Consider the following 12,695-nt stretch of genomic DNA (forward strand, 5'->3'; position numbering starts at 1 on the left):
AGCTGTTGTCTATGTAAGACATTTAAGGAGATGTGCACCTTACAGTATTTTAATCTAGCTGAGGAAAAAACTGGAATAAAAATGCGCTTGCTAATTCAGTTCTCATTCATAAATTGATTTGACCTTCACACCAACCCTATAGGCAATCTAGGATCCTTATATAGCTATATTCATTTTTTTAGATGAACAGATGCACAAGAAGTTAAATGATTTGTTTTAAGTAGCATGTTGTGCCAGTGATTGTGATTCTAGGCTATCAAAACCATTAATAATTTATTTTGTTTTGATAATACTAAGAAGAGAAACTTAGAGTGCTTGAAGGATAAAACAATATTTTGACCTTGGGCTCCTATATTTCTGAGGTTTCTTATATAAAATACAATCCTTCTCCCTCCTCAAATCTTACAATTATCATTTTATTTCAAGTGACATTAAATCCTTCAATTAGTAGACAGGATATTAGATCCTAGTGTCTTCTATTCCCCTTGGATTACCCTTATTTTCTTTAATAATAAAGTGGATTTCTTCTGAGCTCCTCCCCTGTGCTCCACAATTTGCAGATTTCATTAAAGCAGAACAGCTGTGTTCTGGGCATTGGCCAGGTGCACAATCTGCAGGAAACTAAAGCGATAGGGGGCAAGGCCGGAAATCTCAGTAATACAGGGGCTAGACAACTGACAAGGACAAGGACCTTTTCACATTTGTACCAAATTAACTGTAGGAATAAGGCTTATCTCCTCATCAAGGTCCTTGTGTGCCTCGGAGCCTTCTGCCCTCCCATCCTCAGTGGGAGGTAGATTCTTGTGCCCGAGATATGATTAGGGAGATTAGATTTGGTCTTCCCATCTCCCTGTACCTTATTAATCTTTCATTTACATTGGGATTAGATGAGATTCCATTAGCCAAATCCACTGAAAAGATTCATTCATTTTAATATTTATGCACACTGTCTTCTCCTTAAAGTGGATTCTTTTTTTCCCTGTGCACTTAATTAGATCAGTAGGTTTCTTCTTATTAACATCTTTCTTTTCAGAGATTAGGGTTGGTGAATAAAATTAGTGACATCTGGCTCAGCTTATCTGATAATGCAACTCTTTTCATGACTACGTTATTTATATGTTGTGAAATGAACATTTGTCACAAAAGATATCTTTTGTTTAGAATCATATTTACAATAAGTGCTGAATCTAAAACTAAACAAAATCTCTAAGATTCTATGATTGTCCAAAAATGAAAGGTGTGGAGGAGGTAACATTTAAGGGCACTAAAAACTAGATTTGAAACCCTTGCCTGCTTAAGGAAGAGAATAGTAAGTTTCCAAAACTAACATGAAAATTTGCCCAACCCAAAGAGTGCCAAAATGTAGAATAAAATATAGACAAAATTTACTATCACAAAGAAATAGTTTTAAATATATAAACTTTTATTTTCCAGAAGTTTACTGTGGTTTTTTATTGACACTATTCATTGGGTACACTGCTTTTTTCCCCCTCAAAGTTGATCAATTGTATTTGTAGTTATACTTGAACAGGGTTTCTCAACTTAGGCACCATTGACTTTTTAGGATTGATATTTCTGTGGGTTCTATCCTGTGCATTGTAGGATGTTTAAAGCATCTCTGGCCTCTACTCACTAGATGCCAATAGCATCCAGCTAGTCATGACCATGAAAAATGTCCTAGACATCACCAAATGCTCTCTGGGATGAAATATAGGTCTTAATTAGGAACCATTATGCTACAAAGGTATAGGCAATCTTGTTTTTTTGGATTTAAAATTCTAGATAATAAGAGCTACACAAAAAGTTTCGAAAGCCTAGAAATAAATAGCTCATAAGCAGGGATATTGGAATCTAGTATACTTGTTTGAGTGCCATCTCTACAGCTTGCACTGTGTGATTTTTGTATAACCTTTTGAGATTTTATTTTTGTTATGTAAAAGGGAAGATAATACTAATATTCCACTTAAAGTGTCATTTTAAAAGTTACATGATGCATAAGAAATCATTAATACTTGGCATGAAGTAAGTGATTAATATTACTAAGTTTGTATTTGTTATTAGTAGCAGTAGTTTGAATATGCTAATTTTTATCTCAATGCAATAGTGTAATAGAATAGTATAAATTACATGAAATAGTAAACATATTTGCCTGTTTTCTTGCTTTACTTATTTAACTGTATGATATTTGGTATTGTTAAACAAAAGTAATTTTTAGTATCTTGTCCCTTACATATCTTTAATAGCTACATCTCTTATCAAAGACTTATTAAAGTTATTTTATATTTTCAGTAAGTCATAACAAATGTTTTTTCTCTTTTTTCTTGCATAAATATGCTTTATTAGAAAGCTGTAGGTAAGGGTACAAAGATTCAGTTTTAAAAGATGTGTAATTTCTGGAGACCTAATAATATACAGCATGGTGAGGAAAGTTAACAATATTGTATTATAATTTTCTAGGAGGATATATCTAAAATTAATTCCCCTAACTTCTACCCTAATGGTAGTTATATAGAGGTGATGGATAAGTTAATGAACTTGATTTTGATGATGATTTTACAACATACAGGTATTTTAAAACATCACATTTCTTACTTTATACAATTGTATATGTCAATGACACCTCAATAAAGCTGTTACAAAAGCTGTAGTTGACTTTAGAAAAAGCATTAACATTTTTCAGTCACATGGTGCCATCAATGTATGGTGAGGCCTTGGCCCTGAATAAATCAAGAAAATGTATTCAAACTTAATTCAGACTTAAGAGGGAGCAATAGTGCAACATTTTATTGGTTGAAGTTTGCAGAAGAATGTTGGATTCAGAGCTCGTCAAATATTAGAATATCTGTATTCCTTGTCGTAAACAAGCTATGGATAGAAGAGTCGTGTCTTTTAGAAGAATTAGCAGCAAATGTAAGGGGTTTCTTTTGTGCTGTTACAAATTAGATTTTTCTTTCTTCCCTTGAGAATCCAGACTGAACAATAGAATACTCTAAAAGAGCGAATTGCTGAACACCAAGGCCATGTTTTTAAAAACTAAGTAAACAAAGAATAGAGATGTATGCTTGGCATTCTGAATCAATTATCAGTGAAAACCTGTTATGCCATTCAGAATAGAGGCCTCAAAGTCAAGGTTTGCTTTCCAAGCATTCACTGCTTTTAGGAGGCTTGGCCTTGGACATCTATAAAAGACTTAATTTTTACAAAATCGAATTTTCTAACAGGGATAAAGATCTTCATTTCTTAAAAGTTGACAGAAAATGAGAACTAATTGTACTCCTAATCTAATAAAATTAGCTAAATTTGTCAGTAACTGGTAGTAGGTTCAAGGCTAGATTGTCATTGAATGGTCTTCTATAGTGAAAAAATATTGACCACTTGTACTTCTAATCTCATCTGAAGCTAGCAACTGGAAGTGTATATGAATGTAAAGCATTACTATTTGTCAGGGGTAGGGAAGAAAAAGAGGGCAACTGTTGAAATAATATATAATAAATAATGTATCATATAGAACAAAGGTCCCCAACCCCTGGGCCATGGACTGGTCCGGGTCCCGGACCTGTCAGGAACTGAGCCACACAGCAGGAGAGCATTTCTTCCTGAGCTCTGCCTTCTGTCAGGTGAGCAGCAGCATTAAATTTTCATAGGAGCATGAACCCTGTTGTGAACGGCACATGTGCGTGATCTAGGTTCCATGCTCCTTATGAGAATCTAATAATGCCTGATGATCTGAGGTGGAATAGTCATCCCAAAACCATGTCTCACCTCCATTTCTGGAAAAATTGTCTCTAACGAAACCAGTCCCTGGTGCCAAAAAGATCATAGAATATATAATTGAGAATATAAAATACAATATAATTTTAAATAATACCAATTTATAGAATATCATTCACCTGTTATATAAGTTATTAAATATATCTCGCCAAATAAAAGGATTTTTATGGCCAAAAATATTATGTTTTTTTCTAAAGAAAATTTATTCTGGAATTTTTATATTGAACATTATTTGGCTACTAATTTACATTGTTATTTCCACAATTAAATAAAATCCTTTGAATTGTGAATTTTTGCTCTGGACATTCAAATAAAGATTATGACTTATAGAATAATAATTGCATTTTAAAGTCTTTGTAATATACAATGACAAATGAAAACTTTTTTGTTGAATTTCATTGAAATTTATTGAACTTTAGCGAATCAGAATTCCACAATTATTTTTTGAGATCAGGTTTTTTTATGAATGAAAAATACAGTTTCATAATCTAGAGTAATATTTGCTGAAAATAATTTTCCAAGGAATTTGGCCTTGTTTTATTTTCCTGTTATGAAAGAATCACGTTTTATACCTTTTATTTTTTAAACTACAGTGTCAGGAAAATAGGAGAGACTAAAAATACTTTCTAAGAATAGAGAAAGGCACCAGCATAACCACATAAACTCTTTATAATATAAAACAAAGGATCTCCTGAAAACAACTTTTAACTTTAAAAAGCACTTGACTTGCCCGGTGGTAACCAGAATAGTTTAAAAAAATCTTCCTAAATAAACTCTACCCTCACATTTAGAGACACAGAAACAGAGATGGGGGTTAAGGGGCATCCTGGGGAGAGATAGAGGCAAGGGCAGAAAAAGAGATAATGTGTGTGTAAGTACAATGGAAATGACAGAGCACAATTCATATCCAGGAAATGACATAAACTTGTTTTAGCACGGCCAGTATTGTGCATTTAGTGTTATATTATTCCATCATCTACAGATTACCCTCTTATTTCAGCATTATTTATCCTGGGTGCGCTAATAGCATAAAGATGGAGAAATGTTGGGCACCTTAGTAAATCTGGATGAGCTATTTAATTTTATAAGGTTAAGAAGAAAAATAATCTGGTCTTTTCAAGGTACCAAAGTAATATAGGTTTATTAGTCAAATATAATTCATAATGTGGATCAGAAAAATATAGACAGATAATGCAAGGTCTAAAATAGTATTTATTCTTCCTTGTTTGCTTTGATGCTTTATATATTTTCTTTTCCCTTTTTTTAAGCTGCTTTCAATATTATTTGAGAAAAAGCTTTCCTAGTGAAACCATCTAATCCTACTTTCTAGTTTTGGTATTTTAAGGAATTTGAATGGTATAATTGAATGAATGATTCTTGCTCTATAATACTCTGATGAAGAACTGGAGACCCATATTCTGTACATAGTACAAATCTCTTGAAGAACATTGTTCATTGAACACCGTGTGAATGTTGGTAGGTAGATCCAGTCAAACTGCCCTCTACAAAGGCTGTAGTAATTTTGCATTCCTATGGTAGATCCTCTTTGAATTTTGATTTCTAGATATCCATAAAAAGACTATGAATGATAGGATAATGAATGCATTAAAAAGTCCCTGTAACTATATACTAACACATGGAAGTATCTGTATTCTTACATCTTACTACACATTGAGTATTATCACATTTATAAACCAAACATGTGATAGGTGTGCAACACCAATACTTCCATTCTGAGTCAAATTTCAAATCAGTTCTAGTGCCTAGTCCGAGAATCTTTATATTATTTGCTCATTTGTAGATGAACACATCTTGAGAAAAATATTTTGAAATCTACCTTAGTAATGGCTTGCCTGGTAAAGAAAATTTTCAAAGCATCAACTGGAAATTTTAAAACATATTGCCAGGATAATAGGACTATTTTAGAACTTGTCTTTTTCTCTCAGTATATAAAAGTATAATTCACAATCAGTGTGTCAGTACCCAATACTTAGTAGCTGTTGAGTTATCAAAACTAACAAAAAGTTAGCAGCCTTGAAAACAAATAAAACTTTATTAAAAATAACTAGATGTTGTTGCCTAATATGAATGAAAGAATCAAGGAAATTAAAGAGAGAGAATAGATTGGGGATTAATGAAGTCTATCTGGATCATAAATAAACATTTGTTTAGTAGAATATTACTATAAAAGTCATAAATGTTTAAGAGAAAACACAATGTTCCTCTTTCTATGCTATTTTGTATATTGATATAAATATTCATGAACAGTGGGTATCAGTTCAGGTTATCTGTGTGAATATAAATTCTCATATAACCAGCCGCTTAGTGTTCATTGGATCATGCTTTTGAATATGAATTCTCCAGTATCTCAGATGCACGATGGATCTGACGCAGCTCATGAATATTCACACACACACAACTGATCTTTTTGAAAGTAATCGCATCCCTAAAGATGAAAATCTTGTTAGTTTTCAATAATGAGGACTGCGTTAGCATGCTGGTCCCAGAAGAGTTTCACAATCACCTTGTTTTTGTTTTCTTTTTTGGTAAATGATACAAACTTTAAAATATAAACACATAGGCTGTGCATCTTGTTTCACAGGCACTCTTTTAATTTTACCTTTAAAAAGGCTTGTGCATGATTTAACCATGATGGCTTTCATTTCTTTCATTTGCTGTCATCACAGAAAAAAATAGAAGAAAGTTAAGCTGTATCTCCAGTCTTCATCCTAAGCACATTTTCACTGTGTTCAGGCTTGGTCAGAGATTGTGAAATGCAAAGTGGCCCAGTCTGCTAATCTCTCGGGGCATGGTGTATATTTTACATAGAAAATTTTCTATGTCATGTTTTTGTGTAGAGGGAAAATTATCTTAGGCCAATTCAGTTTTTAGTATGCTAGACTTGAGAAGTTATGATCATGAAGACCTGTGATTATAAATTATGTATTATTTTAACGTAGATTATATCCTGCATTATAATTGCTTTGCTTTCATTGTAATGAATGGTATATGTTTGTAATACCTATCCAAGATCAGTTTCTAGTTATAAATACATATCAAAATCAATCACCTGGCCCTTATCGGCACCGTACTCTATTATTAATAGAACTAACCAGGAGGAAAAAAAAACACCATTGTTTATGAAGGTAGTGATAAAGTGTCAGCTGGTTGGTTTCAAACACTGATATTGTCAAGCCTCTGAATAAATTTTCCCATTACTAAAATACGTACAATTTTGTTATGTAAACATAGTTAATAAGCTGTGCTCAACGACAACTTTTTTTTTTTTTTTTTTTTAACTAGCAGGCTAATTTATGTTGCTCTGCCTCAGAGAGTCATCAATAGTTGATTACTGTGGTCTTAAAACTCTGTCCTAAGGTGCCCCATAGTTTTCCTCAGAACTACCTCTGAGGATAAAAAGGAATACCACTCATACCTCCTCATATTTTATGTGTCACAGTGGTTCTCAACCAGGAGGGATTTGGCCCACGGGGGCCGTCTGACAGTCTGGAGACATTTTCACTTGTCACAGCTTGGGAGTGGGGAGGTACTGGTGTCTAGTGGGTAGAGGCCCGAGACGCTGCCAAACGTGTTCACAGGATTAGACCTCACAACAAAGAATAACCTAGGCCAAAATGTCACTAAGGCTACTGTCATATAAAGTTTTGTTTTCAGAAATTCTCTCCAGAGGATAAATGTCTTGATTTATCATCTTTCAATGAATACTGTGTACATGTTGGTAGTAGGTTCAGTCAAACTGTCCTCCAAAATGTCGAAAACGTTGATAACCAGTGGATTAGAGTTCTTTTAGAAGTAGAACAATAAGCATATTTAATATTATTTTCTAAATAAATGAAGACAGATTCAGTTTTTATTTATAAATTTGAATTAATTGTTTCTCTTTTTTTTGTTAGCAACAATTGTGTTAAATGAACTCAACTGGACAAGTGCCTTAGATGAAGTTTTCAAAAAAAATCGAGAGGAAGACCCTTCACTGTTGTGGCAGGTTTTTGGCAGTGCCACTGGCCTGGCTCGATATTATCCAGGTAGGTGCTTAGTGATTCAATCATTGTCAAGTTCCAGCCTCAATGTTTCTGGAGAATACTCTGTTATCTTCCCTGATAGTGTAAGAAAAAGATGACTGTATCACACTACTTATATAAGGAAGGAATATTCCTCTTTACATGGCTTTAGATTGACCACAATCACTTTAAACTGAAATACTTAAGGAGCAACTAGAGCTGTTAGTACCTGGAATCAGGCCATGCTGCTGTGAGACCATGAGCAGGTATCCTTAGTGGGTAGAGGCCCGAGACGCTGCCAAACATATAACCTGGAACAGGAAATTACCATCAATCTTAAAACAGCTCTGAGATCAAGGCCCAACTGCTCAGCATGCACCAAGCTGTGAGTCACGTTAGAGAATTGAATTGAATTTTTATAAATTAATTGAAATATTTATCTTCAGGTTTTAGGTCTGTGATTGAAATTTGTAACAAAAGTTTAATGTATTTCTTTAATCAGTAGATGTGGATCTGTTAAAATGAGTAGGACAAGAAATAAAATGAAATCACAAAGAAAATATAGTTTTTCTTATGTGTCAGGTTATATTACTTCTGAGTCATCTCAGTGATCATATATACTCAATGAAGATGAATATGTTTTATGTTAAAATGAAAAAGTCTCTTTATAAATATGTATTATTGTAAAAAAGTAAGGAGAAATAAATAGTAATTTCTATAACAAAACATGAAAAATTAATTCCTAGGACATCCTGAAAACACTTTAAGTGAAATGTCTGTTGGTGTTTTTAACTTCTCCAATTTTTAGTACAAGCTGGAAAACATAAAATGCAGTTTCTTTGTCAAACATGATCTGAGTTACGGGATACATGCTAGGTAATTTGGCTTTAAATGGCTACAGTATGACTTTAAATAGCATAATTCTTCTTGAGACTTGGGTGTCCTAAACATGTTTAACAAATTGAGTTATTCATATAAAAAGTCACAGCAGTAAATAGGGGTTAATAAAAATTAGAAAGCATAACTTTGGGTTGTAGTATTATAGCAATGAATGTAAGTATCTGGATATCAATGAACCTATCGGTACTCAAATTAGGTAAAGACCATATAATTTGGACAGGGTTGCAGATCCCAGATGGTAAAATCAGTAATAATGTTTCCGCATAAGTCCAACACACTAGGAGAAGCCAAGTTTGTATTAAATATTGAAAAAATGAGTTATAATTAAATATTTGTATTCATATCTGATGGTAATATATCATGTAGTTTATCATTATAATAGGGGAATTTTCCCTTTATGAAATATTGTTTATTTTAGTAGAACCCTTCTAGACATAATGTTGTTAGTTTATTAACATGTTAAATACTATGTATCAAAAGACTTAAAATTTGAGTATATAATACTTATATAAGATAACGTAAAGGAAAAAGACAACACTACTCATGCACATAATAAATCTGATGTAATAAACCTTAAAATTATATCAGGTCTTATAAAACATTTATAAATTATAAGGCCTGATATAATTTAAAATACAGGAAATAGACATCTAATGTTCTGTAATATACAAATGTAAGAATGTATTTGTCAACAACTTACATCATTATGTAGCTTTCAAGTCTTTTCACATATCATTTATCACAACAATATTCCGTATAGAAGTAAGGCAAAGAAGGAAGTGATAATTAAAAGAAAATTAGGATGATAATGAGCAACCAAGAGCACAGTATCAGAGAGAAAATGATGATGTAGAGGAAGAGAGAAAAGGGTTACCAGAGAAAAACAAGAGGAGAGGAAGGAAAGAATGCATCCAAAATGGGAGATAAAACATGGGGATCAAGAGGTGGATGGAAAGATAAGTTATATTGTAAACACCTTTCAAAAATGGCTCTTTTAACGAATAGCAGTTAACTTTAAAAATTACTAATAAAACATATTCTGTAATTCTTTAATTTCAAATGCTATTTGAGGGATGATGGCTTTAATTTTTTAACACTAATCATGTATTTTCAAATGTGTTGACATTTGTTTGCTTCATCTTGGAAAACGTATTTAGATATTTAGCAGAATTCATGTGGTCTTGATAGAGGCAGGAGACAGACAAAATCTGTGAAGATGGGGCGGGTTTCTGGTGAAACACTACCTTCAAGCCGAAGACCGTTTAAAGCCTAGCTGCAAGTTTGGTAAATCCCCGGACCAGATTGAGAACCTCTTTTCTTATTTGATGTGCTTTCCTCTGATTGAGCCCTGCTCTTCACCTGTTTCACATATACCTACCCTTTCCTAATTGTTTTTTTTACACTGTCACGCCCGCCTTTGAGTGGTGCCTTTGTTTTAGCCTTTTTTGAATACTTAGAAACCAATCAACATGAACTCTCCATTCTAAGTCCATGAAAACCAACCACACTGAGCAAGAGAAGATCTGACATCAGGTGGGCAATGACCCTTACATTCCTTCTCCTCTGAGAGCTTTCTCATTGCTCAATAAGATTCTTCTCCACCCTCCCCACCCTTCAATTGTCAGCATAGCTCATTCTTTTTGGAAGTGTGACAAGAATCTACGAAATGCGGGTACAAAGGAAGTTGTAACGCTGTGGCCCTCTGCCCTCTGCTGGTGGAGGGCAGCTGCCCGACACATGTGCTTTGGGGTCAGAGGCACGTTTCCCCATTCGAGGTGCCAGAGTCCACCACGGGAGTCACTTACGACATGCCTTTTGTAGCCACAAGCCCCACATACAGCCCACTTCTGTGCCAGCACTTGGAATGGCAGACCAGAGCCCAGCACTCACTTGCTCACACACCCCCTCCCGCCAGAGGCTGGGTGCACAGACACAATGACTGTGGGATCCACACCGGAATGCAGGCCGGGTGCTGACCAGCAGGCAGAGTAGATGGGGTGTCTCCTGCAGTGAACCCGGGCCCAAGCAAGGACTGGGCAGGGGCATCACCCACCGGAGATCTCTGGCTGGCACAGTGACTGAGGAAAGTCCTGCATCAGTCTTTCCAGAACATTAGCTGGGGAAGCAACCCTGTGCCCACTCATAATACCTAGGTTTGAAGTGAGAGTTTGGCAAGCAAATGGACTCACCAAATAAGAGGCTGAATTCATTTACCTGTTACAGGAAGATCTTTAAAATAGCCCACTTGACTGCTATAGAATACACTTGAATCGATTTTAGTTTAGTGAATCTGTTACCAAGTTGCTTTTTCTGACAATAGCGATATAATAGAACCAAGTCTTGAGTAAAGACATCGAGACAATGTCATAATTTTAAAAGTGCATGATTGTGTTTCATTTTTGTAAGACTGTGTTTTTAACACAAAAACAACCAAGTTTAAAGCTTTATTTAAATGACGTGATTAAAAACTTTTTTGGCAGACTATATGTACTTCTCTGATTTTATCATTTTGATAGAAGTAAAATAATATAGAAGGACTCACCCCTGTTTACTGTATATTAAACCAGAGGTCAAAAATAGTCTTTTCAGTATTTTAATTATCTTAACAGTAAGTGGAAACAGCATATATGTTACTTCTACTTAATTGAACTTTTACATAGACGACTTGACCCTCAGGCTAGGATCTCCCTACTAGCTGTGAGAACCTAGGTAGGTCTCCTAAACTTTCTGAGACCTAATCATCAAATTTGAAAAAGTAGAATATTAATAACTCCTCATTTTATCCCCTGGGGGTTATTGTGATCAATGAGATAATATGATGAAAAGTACTTTGAAAATAGGGAACAGTAGGTATTTCTACAATAGTGCATGTCAACTAGAATAATTTTGCCTAAATGCAGCTTTCTCTTTATCTCGGACATTAAGGAACATAATTGAAGCTTACAGTGGGTTAACAAGGAAACTGAAATAGAACTCTGGAAGGAATCTAAACATGACTAAGCCATAAAGTCAGGCAACAACACCATATAGTGAAACTGGTCAGAAGAGATGGATTTTAGCTGATGGCCTTAGGTCACTTTTCTGTAGGGTTGCCAGATATGATAAAGGATGTCCAATTAAATGTAAATTTCAAATAAGCAATGAAGAACCTTTTAGTGTAAGTATGCTTCATGCAATATTTGTGATACACTTTTACTAAGAAGGTATTTATTTTTTATTGAAATTTAAGCTTAACTGATTGTCTTGTATTTTTTTTGCTAAATTCATCAACCTTCTCTTTCAGGCTTTCAATTTCTATATATTTGTAATATCAGAAAGTCAGCTTCCCCATTACATCACAGTATTGTAAAGATCAAGCAAAACCTATTCAGCCAGATATATAGAATTTTATATTTTTCATTTTTAAATTCGGTAAGCTACCAATTTTTATTTTTGTAAGCGAATACTTGCTACAGAGCTATTGAAAATAAAATGTTTTGCAGGAACTAGAACCTTCTGATTCACAACAGAATCTAAAATATATTCTTGTTGATTATTAATATGCTACTTAAAGCAGAGTCACATGCCATGAGGCAGGTGAGCAATATATATATATATATATTTAACCCCGTCAATATTATATGCCCATAATAATTAAAATAAAACATAAAAAATTTAATTGAAAGACAATATGTACAAGTTTTGACATACACACACACACACATTCATTGTAGAATGGTTAAATCTAGCTAATTAACAAAGCCTCACCTAACAGTTATTATGGCCTATATATCATCATTAACTAGTTACCGTTTATATCTTAGATCATTTGAATTTATTCCTGATCTCTAACTGTAATTATACGTCCTTTGACCAACATCTCCCCATCCTCCCTTGTAACCACCCCAATCTTTAGTGACCACCATCAGACTCTGTGTTCTATGACATCAACTTTTTTTTTTTTCTTTTTTTGAGACAGAGTCTCACTCTGTCGCCCAGGTTGGTGTGCAGTGGCGTAATCTC

General features: G+C 34.1%; 1 protein-coding gene across 5 annotated transcripts in view; it reads left to right on the forward strand.

Moving 5' to 3' along the window:
* The window catches only part of CACNA2D1 (calcium voltage-gated channel auxiliary subunit alpha2delta 1), a 506,092-nt gene that overhangs the window by 361,075 nt on the left and 132,322 nt on the right, over nucleotides 1–12,695 (forward strand). For all 5 annotated transcript variants that reach the window (XM_031936055.1, XM_023226696.2, XM_023226701.2 and 2 more), the window contains exon 7: nucleotides 7,686–7,817. In XM_031936055.1, the coding sequence (XP_031791915.1) occupies nucleotides 7,686–7,817 (132 nt within the window). The remainder of the gene's footprint in view (nucleotides 1–7,685; nucleotides 7,818–12,695) is intronic.

The sequence above is a fragment of the Piliocolobus tephrosceles genome, chromosome 8 (assembly GCF_002776525.5).
Source record: "Piliocolobus tephrosceles isolate RC106 chromosome 8, ASM277652v3, whole genome shotgun sequence".
Taxonomy (NCBI): Eukaryota; Metazoa; Chordata; class Mammalia; order Primates; family Cercopithecidae; genus Piliocolobus; species Piliocolobus tephrosceles.